This window comes from Strongylocentrotus purpuratus, unplaced genomic scaffold (genome assembly GCF_000002235.5).
Source record: "Strongylocentrotus purpuratus isolate Spur 01 unplaced genomic scaffold, Spur_5.0 spur5_scaffold_14, whole genome shotgun sequence".
NCBI classification, from domain to species: domain Eukaryota; kingdom Metazoa; phylum Echinodermata; class Echinoidea; order Camarodonta; family Strongylocentrotidae; genus Strongylocentrotus; species Strongylocentrotus purpuratus.
In genome coordinates this window covers 21,085,534-21,106,772 of record NW_022145599.1, presented here as the reverse complement: position 1 = coordinate 21,106,772, position 21,239 = coordinate 21,085,534, and the positions used below count along the sequence as shown (strand labels likewise).

The 21,239-nt window shown below is 37.8% G+C and overlaps 2 protein-coding genes across 2 annotated transcripts in view; both read right to left on the bottom strand.

The window, feature by feature from the left end:
- Window positions 1-1,102, bottom strand: part of LOC585336 (protein flightless-1 homolog) — a 41,611-nt gene extending 40,509 nt beyond the window's left edge. The window contains exon 1 of the mRNA XM_030984458.1: window positions 1,009-1,102. Coding sequence (XP_030840318.1) covers window positions 1,009-1,071 — 63 coding nt within the window. The 5' untranslated portion in view covers window positions 1,072-1,102. The remainder of the gene's footprint in view (window positions 1-1,008) is intronic.
- Window positions 1,103-8,965: 7,863 nt separating this feature from the next.
- Window positions 8,966-19,555, bottom strand: LOC105442735. The gene is made up of 10 exons (XM_030985142.1): window positions 19,470-19,555; window positions 19,126-19,212; window positions 18,560-18,682; window positions 17,467-18,177; window positions 16,191-16,432; window positions 14,689-14,802; window positions 12,397-12,547; window positions 11,287-11,373; window positions 10,725-10,847; window positions 8,966-10,369 (listed from the first exon to the last, which is right to left on the bottom strand). The coding sequence occupies exons 1-10, from the start codon at window positions 19,531-19,533 to the stop codon at window positions 9,768-9,770; spliced, it is 2,304 nt and encodes a 767-aa protein (XP_030841002.1). The 5' UTR covers window positions 19,534-19,555; the 3' UTR covers window positions 8,966-9,767.
- Between the last annotated feature and the right edge of the window lie 1,684 nt (window positions 19,556-21,239).

Here is a 21,239-nt window from a genome sequence, read left to right as displayed (position 1 = left end):
GATATTAGACCGAAAGCTTCAGCAAAGCATAGTCAATGCTAATGCGTATTGACCTCTAGCACTGCATGCTTGCTGTGAGGAAGGTATTATTAGACCCATACACAAATATACACACCACACAATATTCAGTGGCGGATCCAGGGGGGGGGGGGAGCAGAGATGGCACGTGACCCCCCCCCCCCCCCCCCCCCGCCAAAAAAAATATGTTAAAATCAGCCCTAAATTCGCCCAAAATGTATTGAAAAACAGGGACTTGCCCCCCCCCCCCCCCCAGCCCCCCAAAAAAATTATAATTATTTTGTTATTTTATTTAAACAAAATAAAAATAAAAAATAAAACATGCCAATGGCTGACCTAAAAAGGTGACCTCACGGAGCACTGTCCAATATTGGTCGGGTGCGGGAAAGTGTGATTTTGGACCCATTTGCGATGTTGTTTACCTACCTCTCCACAGGACCCTATGGGAGCAAATTAAGGCCCCCTTGAATAATATCATTAAAAAAATTTCAAGGGAGCCCTTAAGGCTAGATCGGTAAGTATGACAACAGACTTACAATTTGAATATTTAAATTATTCTTTCTAACATCGGTAAGTTAAAATAAATGGTAAACTAGATCTAGACCTATTTTACTACTAATTTAGGTGTCATCAATTGTCACTAGACCTCTAGAGTACCGATTTTTAGTGAAATCAGTTGAGTTTTTTGTACAGTAGTGTTTGAAATGTTGAGAATCAATAGCACAGCTTTTAATACACAGCCAGGCCAGGGTAGTAATGCAGCTATGCATTGTGTGGCTGCCGCTGCCTTTTATTTTATGCGCAGCGTTTTTACAAACGAAGATTTAAACATATGGGACCACACACACAATTTGGCATACGGCTACCGGTATGTTTTCCTTTACTGCACCCAACAAACAACTAAAACCTTTTCACTCTGGCGGAATACTACATCAACAACCAATTTCAAACATTTCACAATACATAAATTAACATGTAACATTAACGAACCCGAAAATCATTGCGGCTGAGATCCACACCCCTCACAAACGGAAGTACACCAGTCTGCGCCATATTGAATACCAGAATAACGGGGTCATTGATGTGATGTGTGATGATAATGATGGGCGTGGGGGTGGGGGGGTTGTCACTAATTAGGGAGGTGGTGGTATATGGATACTTTAATTGGAGGAGTTGGACTCTTAATCTGTTCTGGGTTTCTTGATTGATCTTCGTTTCTTGATTGAACAATTAACTGACTAGCTCTGTACTTTCGCATCTACCGGGGTACCGGCCCACCAGGGTGGAGAGTGGTAAAATTGGATTAATGTCTTTCAAAAAGGACGTTAATGCCATGCTGGAATTCGAACCCTCAACCTTCTGGTTGAGAGTCAAGTGAATGAACCACTATAGCACGACACCTGCTATTAGACTTGCATGCCGCACCGAGGGTTAAATGTAATACAAAGTTTTGGTATGGGGTCATGAATTTGGTTCAAATGAACATATTGGAAGCATATGCGATCCGATATTCAGTGATCTTTGTCGCGGTTGAAAACGAGTTTAAAGTTATGAAATTGTAAATAATAAACTCTTTATGTTGTATAGCTCCCTTTCAAGGTCAAGATATTAATTAAGCTATAAAACAATGTTTCTTAGCTAAAATCGACCGATTAGCTATTCTGGTTTCGAAATTATATTATATCACTACTATACATACTCTGAGATTTTCATGGTCGCAGCTAGCCAGCTACCATTGTACGGCCGTAGGCGCTATTTGAAATTTATCAAAAATTTACCGGGAGCACCGGAAAATTTTTATATTCAATTTTTCTCGAAGTGTTTTATAGGATTGATTGATTGATTGATTTTTATTCGACAAGCTTCCAATATACAACAATATACAATAATAACAGATCAAAAATAAGTCAGCTTGAGCAGGATAACCCACGAAAGCTCGAGAGCTTATTTCCAGTGGGGTCCCTTACAGACATGTATACAATTAATAAATTAAAATAGTAATATTTACAGACAGATAAGAAAATTAAAAGAACTACTTATTAAAGATAATAATAACAACATTAAACTGATGATAGAAATGATATTAAGTACAAGAAGAAAAAGAAGAAGGAGAAGAAGAAAAAGAGGAGAAGGAAGAAGAGGAAAATAATGATGAATTTGTAGAATTTCTATAACGTACGAAAACATAAGTATATACAACATGAAAAAGTATGAACCGACAGAAGAATAACAATTTCAATCATATAACATGTCATTCACTTCTCTTCTCTGACTGTCAAGTATTAGGTATTCCTTTAATTTCCTCTTAAAATGATCATAGTTTCCTATTTCTTTTACACCATTGGGAAGGGAATTCCAATGTTTTATGGCATTGTAATAAAACGAATTTCCAATACTACCTACTCTTTCTGGTAAGTTAAAGTTGAATCGTCTATTTCTTGTATTATAATCATGTACGTCAGTAACAAGATCGAAGTTGGATCGAATATAATGATTCGCCCTAGTATGATATATTTTATGCACGTGATGCAATGCGAGTTGTTTTGATCTTTGGTCGACTTCAAGAAAACCAGCTTTAGAAAGTTCGCTATAGCCAACATGAGTTCTTGGACCAGAACAGTTGATAAATCTCACCATTTTGTTCTGTATAATCTTCAACTTCTTTTGATCTGACTTGTTTATGTTACTGTACCATGCAGGGTTAGCATAGTCAAATAAACATTGAATAAGAGCAAAACAGAGTGTACGTCTTGCTTTTAAATCCATACAACTTTGATATCTGTACAAAAATTTCAGACGAGAATTTGCTTTTTTTACAACTGATTCTACTAAAGATGAAAATGAAATTGCGCTAGCCAACTCAATGCCTAAATACTTCACAGACTCTTTTCTCTTGATTGCTTGATTATTGTGTGTCACTTTGAATTCAAATGACTTTTTAGAACTACTTTTAGAACAAAATAAAATGCTTTCTGTTTTTCCCAAGTGTAAAGAAAGCTTATTATCAGTCATCCAATCGACACACGTAGACAGCTGTTCACTGAGCTTTTCCTCAATATATTTAGGATCAGGATTTGAATAGAGTAGTACGCTGTCATCTGCGTACAATAATAGTTTGAAGTCTTTTATACAAATACACATATCATTTATATAACTTGAAAATAGAATTGGGCCTAAAATACTTCCCTGAGGAACACCGCATGTTATAGGCATTAGTTTGGAACGAATATCATGAATGGCCACTACTTGGTGCCGATTAGATAAGTAGGATCTGAACCAATCTAAACTTGCCTTATCAAAACCCATTAGTTGTAACTTCTTCAATAAGACGCAATGATTAACTGTATCAAAAGCTTTTTGCAGATCAAGGAGCACCATACCAACAAAGCGTCCTTGGGAAGTTTCTCTCCTCAAATAATCAGTCAAATGAATTAGACATGTTTCAGTCGAATAATCATGTCGAAAACCAGATTGAAATTCATAAATTATATCATTTTCTTTGAAGTATCTTTCAATTTGAACACAGACCGATTTTTCTAGAATCTTTGATGCTACGCTTAAAACACTAATAGGTCTATAGTTGCTAACATCAGTTTTATCTTTCTTTTTATAAAGTGGAGTCACTTTTGCTATTTTCATATCTTCTGGAAAAGTACTCGTCAAGATAGATAGGTTCATTAAGTAACTTAGAGGCTTAAATAAAACCTTCGCACCATCTTTTAGAAATTTAGCTGGAATCAAGTCTAACCCAGTACTTTTTGATACATTCAACTTACGTAACTCTTTGAAAACAAATTGTTCACTGATTGGTAATAACTCGAAGCTGTTTTCACGTACACCTTTTCTTTCGTAAAAGTCACGAATACAATCATTGTCTGCGCTGAAAAAGTCTTTGGAAGGGGGGAGTTTGTCTACTAATTTGGCAGCCACATTTGTGAAATGAGAATTGAATTCATCAGCGATGGCCATCTTATCATGACATAATTCCCCATCAATTTTAATGACAGATTCTTGTTCTTTTCGCTTCTTATTTTCAAACCTAAGCTTTTTAGATTCTGCCAAAGTTTTTTCGAATCTTGTTTATTTTCTTCTATCTTGTTTTGTAAGTAATCGAGTTTAGCCTTTTTCACCTCTCTTTGGACCATATTTCTTAATACTCTGTATCTTTTATAGAGCTTCTCATCTTTTGCTCTTTTCCTCCATTTTTTGTATACTATATTTCTCTCTTGAATTAGGGAAAGAATATCTTTAGTCACCCAAGTTTCTGATCTTTGTTTTATTCTTATCCGTTTCAGTGGCGCTATCATATTCAAATTTGAGATAAAAACATGTTGAAATATTGACCATGCCTCATTTACATCTGTACAGTCAGTTATTCGTGACCAATCAACAACAGATAGTTGAAGATTGAAAGACTCTTCTGTATATTTTTTCATGGATCTGATATCATTAGTCCTGTGATGACCTATAGCCAGTCTAACATTTTTCCGTGTACAGAAAGTAAAATAATGGTCGCTAATACCTAGATCAATGACACCACTTTGACTTATTTTATTTTCTTTGGTACAACCAACATGATCCAATAGAGAAGAACATGTAGGTGTAACGCGTGTTGCCTCTTTAATGAGTTGACTAAACCCATGAAGACTCAACAAGTCAATATATTTTTTAGCCAGTGGCGATTTGCGAAGAAGACAAATATTCATGTCTCCTAAAAGAATTATTTCGTCATCCTTCTTTAATGTATCAAGAATATTGGACAATTTCTCGATAAACAAATTGTTTTTCGGAGGTCGATACAGAACACCAACAACAATTGGTTTTGATCTTGGTATAAGCAAATTTATCCACAGGGATTCCGTATCTCCAGTACTTATAGCATCCATAATATTAAATGCAATATCATTTCTGATATAGAAACATACACCACCTCCAGAGCCAGAGGATCGATCATGGCGTATGATTTTATATCCGTCTATTTCAATTTCTTCATCATTTATGGAATTGTTTAACCATGTTTCAGTGAAAGCAATAATAGACAGCCTTTTTCTTTTAAAAAGAATTCTAAGTTCCGATATCTTGTTTAGAATAGACCTCACATTAAGGTGTAAAAAATGAAGACCTTTAACTTTAAACTTTTCTTCAAATTCTTGATAAAGAGAAGTGTTTTCATCTCTGAGGTTTGGCTGAATTACTCTTGCTATCGCTTGCTTTTCAGGTGTAACGCGCGTTATCTTAAAATAGTTTTCTTTTAGTCTATACTCGTTTTGGCTTTCTTTCTCTAAACAATCGTCGTTAAATAATGAGTCACAAAAAGATGGCAGACAACATGTTAAACAATTCCACTTCTCATCAGGGCATTCATAATATAACCTGCGGTACTCTGAAAAACTGATAGCTTGACAATTAGTGTGAAACCATTTTTTACAATAAGAACACAGAAGGCCGTGTTGATTACATTTGACTGGCTTATCACAGTTCCCACAAGGGAACTTATATTTTCGACCGTCAACTATAATTTTCGGATCATCACTAGATTTTGTCAAACTTTCACTTAATTCAATACCCTTCTTACAAATTGAAGATATTTCGCCCAGTCTTTCATGTCCACCTTGGATGGTCTGAAGGCTGGTTTCAGTCGTGACCTCTGTTTGACTGCACTGAAATCCAAAGATCTCCCAGAAACAGATTCGGCGTAGGACTTTACGGGGCTGCTTTTCTCCTCATCAGAATGAAGACTCTGGTTTTCTCGGTAGATGGCTTGATGCCGCCTTGCTCCAGGTTCACTGCCTGTAACTTGATCGGACGACCGTTGAGTCCAGCCATGGCCTCGTGTTGTCGGTTGGTCAGCACTGTTGATGAGGCGTTTCAGGTTGCCTGCCAAGATTCGTTGACCGGCTCTGTTGAGGTGAACGCCATCACGCCCGAGATGCTGCTCGCTGATATCATTGTTGATGATGAGGCCCCATCTGTTCTCGCTGGCTGCCAACTCCATCAGATAGTTGATCTCATCAACCCGCTTCTTGTCCGCTTCACTCTCCCCTCTACGATGGATGATCGTAGAGACTGAGACGTTAAACCCCTCGGCAGCAACAGACTTGCCGAGGTCTGTGATTTGGTGGCAAACTTCACCAGCACCCTCAGAGATGTTATTGGTGCCAGCGTGGATGATCAGGGGCTAAATTTTCTAGTGCTCATAATACATCCACAGGGGCATCCAAATGTTTCAAAATTGTAAAGAATCACTATCCACCCAATTTTCAAAATTTCCCAAAACTTTGTATTACCTTTAAGGGGAGCACATCTCATAGCAAGATATTGCCTACCATGGAGTCAATCAAAATGCAACTGTATGTGATAATGTGACATGGTTAGGTAGAGTAACTCTTACTAATTATTTTGATACGATTTTTGGGGAATATTTTGTAATGGTTCAATAAACAGGGGATCGCACATTTTCCTTTCATTTACATTGTTTTACGGTACTGTAGGCAATTGTTTCATTAAACAAAGCGAAATGCATTTACTCTGTGTCATTTTTGTGCAATTTGTTACAGTATAGTTTGTTGTTTAACCAAGGAAAGCTTGGAAAATTAAACGAACCTACTGAACATGATACCTATTTTGAGAGGGAACGGTTCGTTAGAACCTAGTACTATTTGGTGTGTATGTTTAATATTCCAGCATTATAAAACATTAATTTATTAAGAATAATTTGGGTTTATTCAGTACCTGATACGGAATACCTTCTCTAAGCACTGTTGTTATAGAATTATTACTCCAGTCATCGAATCCATTCACGCACACAATGTGCACCATCTCTACTCCCTGAGAAGTATTCTATCATAATTATGGTCACCCTGCGCGCATAATGGCAGGTTGCTATCATAAAGGCTTTCATCATCGTACCAGCTCCCCATTCTTTTCTGGGTAAGGAGCAGCAATTTTTTTCAAAGGTAATTCCTTCTGGATGCTTTCAAAGTTGAATTCATTTCATTTGACTGATTTGAGTTGATGTTAATTTATTTCCATATACATGTACATCACTTTTATAGCTACAATCCTGTTGATGTATAGATTTTGTATTAGAATTGTTTATTTGGTTCAGTTTCATTTATTTCTCCTCAAGAGATCAACAGATAAAACTACATATATAAACAGACAAATGGATGACAATACATGACAAAGGATTATAAAAAGTGAGGAAGGCAGTGGCCAAAAGGAAACAAACCTTGTAAGAGGACAACCCTTTGAGAAAACAAGATATACAATATGTAACATAAAAACACATCAACTTTATTTTATCAACAGAAAATAATAGCCATGCATTTCATACCACCATATGTACATGTTAAGAAGACAAAGTATTGGTTGGTAAAAGGGGCCAGATAATAACATACAATGTATGTGCTAGTCGATCCTTACGCCTTACAGCTAAATAATGTATTTTGTACAAGTAACCTTCAGGAGAAAAAAAAATTTACCATTACAATCGATATTATAAAATAGACTACAGTTTATCAATGTCTTACAAGATACAAACTTATAATATGAAATATCGTACAAATACAGACTATTTGCATGGATTTTTAATTCATGATTCGTTTAACACATGTGTGGTTACAGACTCTGACATTAATAGGTAATCTATATTACAAAATTCAAAAGACAATCAAAATCGACCTCGTGTCGTTCTACATTATGGGAGACGTAACTGTCCACCTTCAGTTTGCCTTGTAGAGTAGCTATACTCTAGAATGGCACAATAATCTATCAAGGCAATGAGGCAAATGTTTATTAAACAGATCAGACATGAAGTTAGAGATTGATGAATCATCCTAATTATACAAAGTTAGGATTCGCAATCTTTTAAGTATTGGAGCTGTAGGAGTTCTCCCATCTCTAAATGCAAAATAAAAAACACAAACTGCAATTTTCTGTGAATACAATAATTATGCTTCCTTATTATTGCGTCCCCACACCTATATTCCGCAGGTTATGTGTGGTTTTATCCACGTTTTATATGATAATGTCGAGTATGCCTAGGAACAAAATGTCGCAATCTAAACAAAAAACAATCTATCTCCCTTCCTAACACACTGATTTACATAACGAATATGACTATTACATGACAGATGTCTATCATAAGTGGCAACATCAACCTCTTTGACTTCCTCTCCAACTGTTTCCAGTTTACCATTTAATACTTTTTTTGTTACTCCTATTTTTCAACATGAAATAGGTTTTCATTGAATTAGTTGTTAGCAATATTCAATTCAATTCAATTCAAATGAGGTTTTATTCAAGACTTGTCAAAAAGTCCAAAGACTAAAAATGCAAGTTTACATTAAACATACAATCATTTTAAAAAAAACATTGCATTGCATTCAAAAAACATATAGATATATATATAAAGAAAACATAACAAATGAAAACAAATATATAAAAATGAATAAATGTTTACATCAAAACAAATACAATGTATCCAGATACGTGTATTCAATTAACTGTAACATAGGAACAACTGCGATAAAATGCAATACAAATTCCATTCAGAAGGTATAATGAATATCAAAGAGTACTAGTATTAAGAATGGAGGTTTGGCTGTGTGCTAATCACAAGTGTGACATGATGTATAAACATATTGCACATGAAAAAAATGAAAGTCCTTAGGTATTATTGGTCACAGTAAGAATAGCAGATAATTAAACAATGCTGCACTGTAAAACATCATCAGAAGAGAAAGAGGTGGAGAGGAGGAGGGAGAGACAGAAAGTGAGAGAGAGAGAGAGAAACAGAGAGGAGGAAGGAGAGACGAAGGGAGAAAGAAGAAGAGGCAGAGAGAGAGAGAGAGAGAAAAAAAAACAGATAGAGAGCTGAGAGAGAGGGGAGGGAGTGAAATAGAAATAGAGAGGAAAGACTAAAACTGAAGAAGAGAAAAGGAAATTTGAAAAGTAGCAAGTTCAAATAGAGAAAAGGGATGGGAGAGTGAGAGGTAGGATAACAGTACATGCAATATCAAAATATTAATGAATGAAAGAACCTGCTGTGCCAATCATCATGACAGTTAATATTGCACATAATTATATTGCTGAAATACATGACATATAACATACTGATAATTACCTGTAATGCACCAATTTATCTGTGTGTTTTAAAAAACTTCATCCATATTAATTTTGCCCTGATCAGCTGGAAAAGTATGAACTATGTTAGAATCATTGGAAAACAGCCGCAAATCGAAACAATCAGTTACTGATGGTAGATCATTTATTTAGATAAAATCAGAGTTGGCCCTAGTACTAATCCTTGTTGAACACCACATCTTATATTATTCCTTATAGATAACGTTAGACCACATTGAACAATCTGGGTCTGTTACTAAGATAGTCCTTAAACCATGCAAAAGGTTAAACTCGAATGCCATGATGATAGAGATTAGAGATAGTAGTATATTAAGATTAATGGTGTCAAAATTACTTTCTTAAAATCGATGAATATACCTAGAGAGAATCTCACTTCGTTCCTGTAAAAGCAACCAATGTAATAATCCTATTTAAATGCAGCGAATATACAGTGCGTCCCAGAAAAAACGAAACCGAGAATTATCGATGTTTTATCATAACTTAATCACAGTTATAATTAATGTCCCACTTGAGATCGGATTTTAAGTGCACACCCAGTATTTTCTGGGATTCCGTTTTTTTCAGAGGCCCATCATTGATATGGAACAGATTGAGCCTGTTCCCTACCAGTAATCACTACTGTCTATGTCATCATCTTCCATTTGATCCTTCCGAGGACCAGCTGACTTTGTTCCCTCAAACGCATAGTTCTCGCAGAGCTCTTGGCAATCCCCACGATTCATGCGTTCGAACGCCTTGGCCAAGTCCCCAAGGTTCTGAATCTTCTTTTGACTCTCAGCAAGTACGAGTAGTTCTTCAGTCGGATTCTTGCACTGTTCGAGTGATTGTATGTATTCTTCAAGTCCAAGCTGATTGGCAAGACCCCTCCAGTCATCGTAAACTGGGCTTTCTCTGTTCAACCGACAACGCAGTTCATGCTGAAGCCTAGGAGGTACTATGGAAGCCATAGGAACAGGGGTAGGGGCAACAGTATTTCCTTGGGGATTATTTCCTTGAGGATTATTCCCTTGGGGATTGTTGATGACCATCTCTCGGACGTAGATATTGACGTTTCCAGAACGCTGGGGTATTTGGTCTGCTGAAAGTCCTGGAATGAATTCTTGGACAATGTTTGTCACAATTGGTGGTGGGGCTAAGTCTCCCATTGTCCCCTCTGCTACAGACTCTAATGAACGGACGGGCACTGTCGATGATGTCGATGGAGCTTAAAACAAAATGAACAAAAATATTTCATCGTTCATATTTACAAAGAGCATGTAAAGGAAATAAGCGTATATCACAATACATAATATGCGCTTCCACAGGACTTCAGATATCATTACCCCGGTTAAGTTCCAGCAACCGTTTAAGGTAGCCTGCCCACGTATTACACATGGATTGAGTGTAGCATAATATATATATATATATATTTATATATATATATATATATATAGATATAGATAGATTAATGTTTTGCCAACGTATTTCGTTCTTTACTATCTGTATTGTTGGGGGAGATCAAATTGATTTTTTTTTTAATGTTACAGAGCCCAGAACACGACTATCTCTCAGCTCCTTACCAATTGCTACTGTCTCCGTTACCAAATCATCTATGACTTGGTAGGCATGTTCACATGACGGTGACTCTGTCGATGGTGGAGTCAATGGCCTAGGTATTGTAAGGACATCAGTATGACTTCCGTCTGAAATAAAGCAACGTAAAAAAAAAAAAAGCTTTTAGAAAATGATTAAACCAAACTCCGACCTGTTCTGTAAAGAATTATGACTGATCCGTTATCTATTGCATGTCGACCGTCGAATTATATTGTATTACTTTGGTTTATTGACATGTTTGAGATAAAATCATGGAACATGTAGCGAAGAGTTGTTAAATATTATACGGTATAAAAATACATTGATAATACATTACATGATATTTAGAACAAAGGCCAATTACAAGAACATAGGCCGCAGTAGCAGTTCTAGTCCCCCCCTCTCTCTCTCTCCTCCTCCCCCCAAAAAGCACATTATGTAGAAAACGATTGCTAGAAGACCTCATCACTGCATCGCCCTGCGCCAACCAAAAAATAACACAATATTTATACATGTATTCCTCCAGAACCGCTCCTGATATAGTCTTACCCTTTGTGTCTGCAGGCTCAGGTGATGTTGGAACTATCGTTTCAAGATGATGCTCAATTCTCGTCAGCTCTTCGGAAAGCTGAGATGCTGAAAATGCAATAATCATTCAATATCAAATCAGAATCAAGTCACTATTGCACATATATAATGTTAATTTGTTCGACTCAGTTCAAATCGTCTCTTTACAATAAAGACATTATTTTATATAACAAGCTCGTCGACATCCCATTGAATGCGTGTTAATTTGTACACACGTTTTACGTTTGTACCCATGACGGTGATACGATGCCCTGCATACCGAAAGGAAAAATAGTATTAATATATATATTATTTTTAAATCTTACATTTGGATGTTCCTCGTCCAACATCAGTTGGTTCAGCTTTGCCTTTGGACGATGCAGATCCTATCAGCTTTGATTGGGCAATTGGATTCTCATGGGGCACATCTAAATTGTGAATATTTGATATCAACGTGATGAGAAGTGATGAGCCTAAACTAATGTACATAGAATATATATCTATATATAAAAAAACCCAAATAATTAATGTTGATAATCCTTCGTCACGGCGATATAGAAATAATAATTAAAACGAATGAAATAAAAGTCCTTAGAGTTCTCTCCTTGACTATGACCGGTTTCATTTTTATTCAAATTGTCTTAATTATTATTTATATGTATATATATATATAGATATATATAAACAGGGTGGCACAATGTTGTTAGGTCAAATTCACTGGTATCAAAAGTAGTATAATCTTTTCACATGAAAAATGATACCAAGATCGTCAAAACTAGTAAAAATTTTAATTTTGTTTTCGGGAGCATTATGTCCATAATCAATAATGCGTTTTAAAAATTCGTATAATCTCATGTCGTTATCACACAAGACGTTAAAAACGCCTCAAAAGAAAGGAAACATGTGAGTGGAATTTAATATGTTTGTGTTAAATCTGATGTTTTGTCACAGCTTGTCCGAAGCTCAGGCACATAACCAATCCTGAAACTGCAAAATATAATATTTCCTCTGCCACCACTGATAGTGGAAGTCTTTAAGCCACTTTCAACACCACCCCCCACTCCCCCTAAGATATCATGCCCTTGAACTAACCGTTGTACAGTACTTGGAAGGCGATACGCTTCGTGATTTTTTGCTTCAAGATGAGAGTGACGAGAATTCCGGGAACTCCTTTTTCATATGGCTGAAGAATGAACGGCATCGTGTGGGTGTTCATGTCAAAGAAAGCACATTCTTCAAGTTCCTAGAAAAATCAGTGATAACCATCGATTAACACCCTATGAAGTTATAGGAACTACTCCATGGTTCAATCTAATCTAAAAATGACACCATGAATTATGGCCCATGTTTAAATCGAGTTTCCTAAAAATAATGTTATAACGAGAACCAGGGAGAGAGTCATGGATGGAGATACCGTCCAAGAGGCCCCTTGGAAGCCATCCGTGGAACCGCGCGTCTTTTGTTCCCCCTACCATATTCCCCTTTATCCCCCTCCGAGACCGCACAGCTCCCTTTTTCTTCTTCTTGATTTGATTTTGTTTGGCAATCAGTCACAGTTGACTATTTTTGCCACACACTATTTTATGAATTATTTATATATATATATATATATATATATACATATGTACAATTTTATGTCATAAATGACTATTTTTAGGATTCTTTCTCTTTCCATCCCCTTTCCTTCTGCTTATTTTCCTTTATATTCTTTTCTTTTTGTTGCTTTTTTGGAGAAAATTTAATAAATTAATAATTTTGGAAAGAGACGGCCTGGCAAGTTGTACGTACTTGTGTTTACGCGCACGTGTGCGCTCAAATATTACCTATGTATGTACATGTGTACTTTGCACTCACCCTCACCCTTGTCAAAATACCATCTTACCAGTCTTTGAGGTACATTTCGCAGACTTTCGGTTTTAACCTAGGTCACTCCGGCATAGGTGGGGGGTGCTAGCTGGCATGTGATGCTTTCCACCAACAGCCTAGCCTTTAGACAAGGCTTCGTGTCTAATAACGATATTTATATCTGACGCCGAGCGACTAAACGAGACTAATCGCGGAAACCTGAGTGAACACGATACCGAGTGGCGTCAGCCAAAAGGACTTTGGTAATCTGGTCTGGACTTCTTATCTTAACCTTTCTTTCCGACTGGAGTTCTCTACCGAAATGGTAGCGTCCAATTGCGAACGTATTCTCGCATGACGTTAGCATATATTGAACGAAAACGATTTGGACTTGTTTATTATATACAGGAATAGTCCAATTATCTCACTTACTATTTTTTAGCTCAAATCATCAAACGCTTCCTATTTTATTGTAATTTTGCATGTAAATAGACTCGACCGCCCGCGGGCACCGAATGGATTTTGGTGCCCCGCCGGGCTTATTCTTTCAAATCAGCCGGTGACCGGTGGGAGACCGCTTGGGAATCGGTGGGTCATCAATAGATTACTGTCGGGACGCCGCCCAGAGAAGCTCCCCGATTTTGCCAAGTTTTGACCTAAAATCGACCGGCGATTGACGGGAAATCGACAGGGCACCGCCCAGGCATCACTGGGGCTCTACAGCCTGCTCGAATTCTCCAAAAATTGTTGGGCGATGCCGAATTTCCAGCGGAGACTGAGCAGCTAATCGGTCGGTCGCCGCTCTGAGTTGTGATCATAGCTTAAGGGAGGGAGAAGATCCCGGTGCCGGGGAGATTTCAACAGACTACGAGCAAAGGAATCCAGTAATTGTTCATGCCGCTTCGAAATACGGCAGACGGAGATGTCCTTCATAATGATGCGGCAAACACTTTTGGTGTGTTTTCTGGATTTTCTCAATGTCATTGTACTGATTTGCAGTCATGCTTGCACGAGACCAACGGGGAGATGAATACTCCAAAATAGGACGTATGTAAGATGAATAGATGTTGAATAGGTCACAACTTGGGACAGATGCCTTGCAAAGACGACTTATCATAAATACTCCATTACCCGCTCTTGTTACAATATCACTAACTTGTTTGTCCCACTTGAGATCGGATTGTAAGTGCACGCCCAGTATTTTCTGGGATTCCGTTATTTTCAGAGGCTCATCATTGAGACGCAAACAAGGAATTTTTATGGTACATTTCATGAAGTTGACAGACATGGCATTGCTCTTGGTGGTATTGAATTTCTTGTAATTGTCTTTACTCCTATATTCCAATTCGACAAAATGGTCCTGTAGTTTCGGAGATGCCGAAGTCGTGCGATCCTCGAGAAGGCTTAGGTCGTAAACATATTTCCAATGATGCTCGATATCATGTGCGGCATCATTCCAGTCACCAGAGCTAGGAACATCAACGGGCCTAGTTTTGTTCCCTGCGGAACACCGCATATTATTTATGCTAAGATTCTTACCTGTGTCGAAACTTCGTCTTTGTTTTCCAGATGTCTGACAAGTAGGGGTCCGTGTCCCCAATATACGCAGTACTGCTCACTTTGAAAGGCTACCTTGAAGTTTAGTCTGGTATCCTGCGAAGATTGAACATACATGAACAATATTGACAGAATGATAATGACAATGATAATAATAATTGCGCTAATGCTGTCCTTTGAGATGGCACTGCATTTACAAGGTACTCAGATACACCTGGATGGCAAATACGGATTAATGTCTTGCCAAAGAACGTTAGCAACGGGCTAGCATTCGAACCCTCAACCACTGGATTCAGAGTCAAATGAATGAACGACTGTACCACGACACCACGATGTGAAACGATTATCAGGTTAGAATTATTATAGCTGTGATTTTGTTAATTGGTTATGACCCCTCCCCCACACCCCCAACACCCACCCCCGCCCTCCGTGCACGGACCCCTCTACTCAGAAAACGTAACACAATCAAGTATTGACATCGTAACCAAATGAAGACCGGGGACATACACAAGTTATTTTAATAACCATGGTATAACACTTTTGTCCGGATTCCAGTGTTTGCTAAACAAACAAAAATACAGTGTAAGTTGTATGGACTTACTATTATTTAGGATTCCTGTCCATTTTTATATCTATTTAATTCAAATTCATCTTTGTACACTTTAAGTTTACCCTAGGAGTCCGTGATCGTGCACATGTCAAATTCAATTTATTCATTATGTCATCCAAGTTAGCCAAAGGTCAATCCATATCAACGCTTGTCCATTCCTTCTCGTCAGATTTCATTAGAATTCGTCTCAAAGTACGGTCTAAATCCACGACACCTACATGAAAATGGTTGATGAATATTTTGTGAGTCTCGAACTGATTAGTACTCCAAGATGCGAAATGGTTCATTATTACAGCTGTCATTTGTATGAATTGGTTATGATCCCCACCCCCTCCCCCCTCCGTGCACGGACCCCTGTACATAAAAAAACGTTACACAATCAAGTATTGACATCGGAACCACTGGAAGACCGGGGACATACACAAGTTATCTCAATAACTATGGTATTAAACTTTTTGTCCCAATACCAGTGTTTGATAAGGAAACAAAAATACAGTGTTAGTTGTATGAACTTGCTATTATTTAGGATTCCTGTCCATTTTAATGTTTATTTAATCCAAATTCAATCAATATCAACGCTTGTCCATTTATTATTGTCAGACTTCATTCGAATTCGTCTCACAGTACGGTCTAAATTCGTTTTTGTGTAATCAATTCCAACATAATTTCATTAAAATGTGTCGCATAGACAAGACCTTAGAACACACGAGGTATTCATTTAAATGATGCTTTGACAAAGTCAGTTGAAATCTGACAAAATCGCAGCAAAGGATGACGAACGCGATCTGACTCTAGAGAAATGAGAAGGAAAAAAGGTCATTACCTATAACAGGCACCAGAAATTAAACCAACTAATAATTCATAATAAAACTACCTCTTTCACTCCCCAGAAGTCGTCTTTAATGATGAGCAAGATTCTGTTCATCATGTCTCTAGATGTTGACAGGGGAGCGTATGGCGTACAGATGAGCCGCTTACCGATGAAGTATCTCCTGATTAAGGAGATAATCCACCATTCCGAGAAATGGTCTATGTACAGAGTAAGGTGATTCTTTGCGACTACACACCGAGCAGCTTTGTCAGAAGCAGGAACTATCCTTGAAAATTCATCAGACCCTTTCGACAGGACACACACAAAACAGAGAGGATCGTGTTAATTTGTAACGCAGTGAGCTGTCAATGCTCTGGGATTTACTTTCATAAAAACAAAAATAATGTAAATTTGTTGGTATTAAAGGTAGGTTTCTTTAATAAGGGGTCATTATTTATTCGTGAGCAATTTCGTACAAATAAAATGTCAATTGCTGTTTGGTGATTGGCTAGTAACAAACTGTTTAAAGTATTAGATCATGCATAACACTTTTTTCATTCCCAAAATTGCCCACGATCTTTCCACAGGAATCTGGACAGTGGCGGCTGTATGAACTATGCGACTTAGGCCTATACGTTATTTAAACAAGGTTGATACTGACAATGTTTTTTTTTCTTCTCTCATTTTGTGGAAGAAATTTTAAGGAGATGATGGTTATGATTATGATGTTGATCCTGAAATGACCGGTGATGATTTAAGAACAAAATGTTGTGATCTGTAACGTCAACACTGTATGACTGACGGTTCAAAAGTGATAATGCAGTCTTATACAGAATTGAGTAATTGGTGTTTAACTTTGTGATGTTTGTCCGTTATTCATAACGGACATCTGATTTGAAACTGTTTCTGTCAACAAATTATTTTCTTATCAAACAAGATCACAAAGGCCTTCGAGAAATCAACTCAAGGGCAATGTCAAGAATCTATGATATAAGACTTGTTCAAGAATGTAGCCTATGGCAAACCTGTATGCAAGTCACGAGTTTACGATTTAGTTTTTTCCATCACGCCCGGCTGTGCTATTCTTGTTCGGAATCTATGCAAGCTCTGTGAAGTATTCTTGATCTACGCATATCTCGTTGTGTTCAAAGTTCAGACGCGATGTAATGGACGTAATTACAAGAGACGTGATGGTTGGAACGTACCATGTGGTACATACCTTTGCCGGGTATCCATAAAACACCTTGGTGGAGAGTGCAAATTAAGATTTATGTCTTGTCAGAGAAGGGAAAGGAATTTATATGGGAATATGGGATCTATGGTAAAAGGAAGATCTTACCAGTCTTTCGGGTGTAGAGCACAATTTCTGCCTTGTCTGGGTTGCTGAAAATAGCGCTATGTGAGACCGTGACTTCCACCGGGGTTTTAAACTGAAGACCAGGAGGGGAAAGCTTAAGCCCAACTGAGATGACAACTTCGTCTTTTTCCAGGTTTAAGTCAGGTGGAATACTTGGCAATGCTTCTGCTGTGATATATGTGGCTTTGTCCAGATCTTCGGGTGAAAGTAAAACCTTGATGCTGTACTCGTCGAGACTTATAATCATTGTCTTTTCTTTGATGCTCTTTCTCGTGGAGATAGAGCTGTCTCGTGGATTGGTAAGATATGGATCGTATGGTCGCGAGGATTGGGGCATATAGCTAGGGAAAGCATCACCACCAAAAGAGCTGCGAAGGTAGTCATAGTGGTCCTCTTCACGCCCAATGAATGGCTTAATGATCTGTTTTGCTCCTCTCTTCAAAAGAGTAGGGGCAACAGTATTTCCTTGGGGATTATTTCCTTGAGGATTATTCCCTTGGGGATTGTTGATGACCATCTCTTGGACGTTGATATAGACGTTCCCAGAACGCTGGGGTATTTGGTCTGCTGAAAGTCCTGGAATGAATTCTTGGACAATGTTTGTCACAATTGGTGGTGGGGCTAAGTCTCCCATTGTCCCCTCTGCTACAGACTCTAATGAAGGGACGGGCACTGTCGATGATGTCGATGGAGCTTAAATCGAAATGAACAAAATTATTACATCGTTCATATTTACAAGGAGCATGTAAAGGAAATAAGCGTATATCACAATACATAATATGCGCTTCCACAGGACTTTAGATATTATTACCCCGGTTAAGTTCCAGCAACCGTTTAAGGTAGCCTGCCCACGTATTACACATGGATTGAGTGTAGCATAATATATATATATATTAATGTTTTGCCAAAGTATTTCGTTCTTTACTATCTGTAACATAAAATTAAATGTCAGTAACTACTCACCTTAAAGTTACGATTGATTGAGGAGATAAGATTATTTTTGGGGGAGATCAAATTGATTTTTTTTTTTAATGTTACAGAGCCCAGAACACGACTTTATCTCTCAGCTCCTTACCAATTGCTACTGTCTCCGTTACCAAATCATCTATGACTTGGTAGGCATGTTCACATGACGGTGACTCTGTCGATGGTGGAGTCAATGGCCTAGGTATTGTAAGGACATCAGTATGACTTCCGTCTAAAATAAAGCAACGTAAAAAAAAAAAAAGCTTTTAGAAAATGATTAAACCAAACTCCGACCTGTTCTGTAAAGAATTATGACTGATCCGTTATCTATTGCATGTCGACCGTCGAAGTATATTGTATTACTTTGCTTTATTGACATGTTTGAGATAAAATCATGGAACATGTAGCGAAGAGTTGTTAAATATTATACGGTATAAAAAATACATTGATAATATATTACATGATATTTAGAACAAAGGCCAATTACAAGAACATAGTCCGCAGTAGCAGTTCTAGTCCCCCCCCCCCCCCTCTCTCTCCTCCTCCCCCCAAAAAGCACATTATGTAGAAAACGATTGCTAGAAGACCTCATCACTGCATCGCCCTGCGCCAACCAAAAAATAACACAATATTTATACATGTATTCCTCCAGAACCGCTCCTGATATAGTCTTACCCTTTGTGTCTGCAGGCTCAGGTGATGTTGGAACTATCGTTTCAAGATGATGCTCGCTTCTCGTCAGCTCTTCGGAGAACTGAGATGCTGAAAATGCAATAATCAATGAAAATCAAATCAGAATCAAGTCTCAATTGCACACATATAATGTAAATTTGTTCGACTTTCTTCAAATCGTCACTTTACAATAAGAAAATTGTTTCATATATCAAGCTCGTCGACATCCCATTGAATGCGTGTTAATTTGTACACACGTTTTACATTTGTACCCATGACGGTGATACGATGCCCTGCATACCGAAAGGAAAAATAGTATTAATATATATATTATTTTTAAATCTTACATTTGGATGTTCCTCGTCCAACATCAGTTGGTTCAGCTTTGCCTTTGGACGATGCAGATCCCATCGGCTTTGATTGGGCTATTGGATTCACATGGGCACATCTAAATTGTGAATATATGATATCAACGTGATGAGAAGTGATTAGCCTAAAATGATAACTTTTCCAAATTTGAGTCACTTGCCATGGTGGTTTTGCTACACCGTATTGCACATAAAAATAATGTGTAGGCCTATATAATATAATATAATATACATGTATGTATATAGGGAACAAATAATTCGTGTTGATAATCCTCCCTCACGGCGATATAGAAATAATAATTAAAACGATTGAAATTAAAGTCTTTAGAGTTCTCTCCTTCACTATGACCGGTTTCATTTTTATCCCAATTGTCTAATTATTATTTATATGTATATACATAAACAGGGTGGTCAAATGATGTTAGGTCAAATTCACTTGTACCAGCAGTAGTATAATATTTTCACATGAAAAATTATACCAAGATCGTCAACACTAGTAAAAAAAAAAAAATTGTTTTCGGGAGCATTATGTCCAGAATCAATAAAAAAAGGGGTTTAAAAAATTCGTATAATCTCATGTCTTTATCACACAAGACGTTAAAAACGCCCGAAAAGAAGGAAAGCATGTTTGTGGAATGTAATTGTTAAATCTGATGTGTAACAGCTTGTCCGAAGCTCAGGCAACTAACCAATCCTGAAACTGCAAAAAATAAGATTTTCTCTGCCACCACTGATAGTGAAAGTCTTTAGGCCACTTTTAACACCCCGTCCCCCAAAGAAATCATGCCCTTGAACTAACCGTTGTATAGTACTTGGAAGGCGATATGCTTCGTGATTTTTTGCTTCAAGATGAGAGTGACGAGAACTCCGGGAACTGTTTTTTCACGTGGCTGAAGAATGAACGGCATCATGTGGGTGTTCATGTCAAAGAAAGCACATTCTTCAAGTTCCTAGGGAAATCAGAAATACCATCAAATAACAACCTATGAAGTTATAAGAACTACTCCATGATTCATTCTGATCTAAAACTGACACCATGAATTATGGCCCATGCGGGCGCGTACGCAGGGGGTGGTTTGGGGGGGGGGGGTCGAACCTCCCTCAATTTTTGTTGGTGTGTTTTGAAGAACCCTCCTCCCCCTCATTACCCCCAAAAAGTGACCTTACCCCCCCCCCCCCCCTCCCCCTCCCCCCCCCCCCCCCCCCCCCCCCCCACCCAACGGAACGAAATATCGATCGGGCAAATTTTAAAATTACGTTATTTTCAGAGGCTCATCATTGAGACGCAAACATGGAGTTTTGATGGAACGTCCCATGAGATTCACAGTCATGGCATTGCTGTACGCGGTATTGAATTTCATGTCATTGTCTTTACTCCAATTTTCTAATTCGTCACGATGGTCCTGTAGTTTCGGAGATGCCGATTTTGTGCGAATCTCGAGAAGGCTTAGGTCGTAAACATATTTCAAATGATGCTCGATATCATGTGCGGCATTATTCACCAGAGCTAGGAACATCAACGGGCCTAATTCTGTTCCCTGCGGAACACCACATATTATTTATGCTAAGATTCTTACCAGTGTCGAAACTTCGTCTTTGTTTTCCAGATGTCTGACTAGTAGGGGTCCGTGTCCCCAATATACGCAGTAACTGTACTGCCCACTTTGAAAGGCTACCTTGAAGTCTGGTATGATATCCTGCAAAAGGTTGAACATATATGAACAATATTGGCAGAATGATAATAATAAT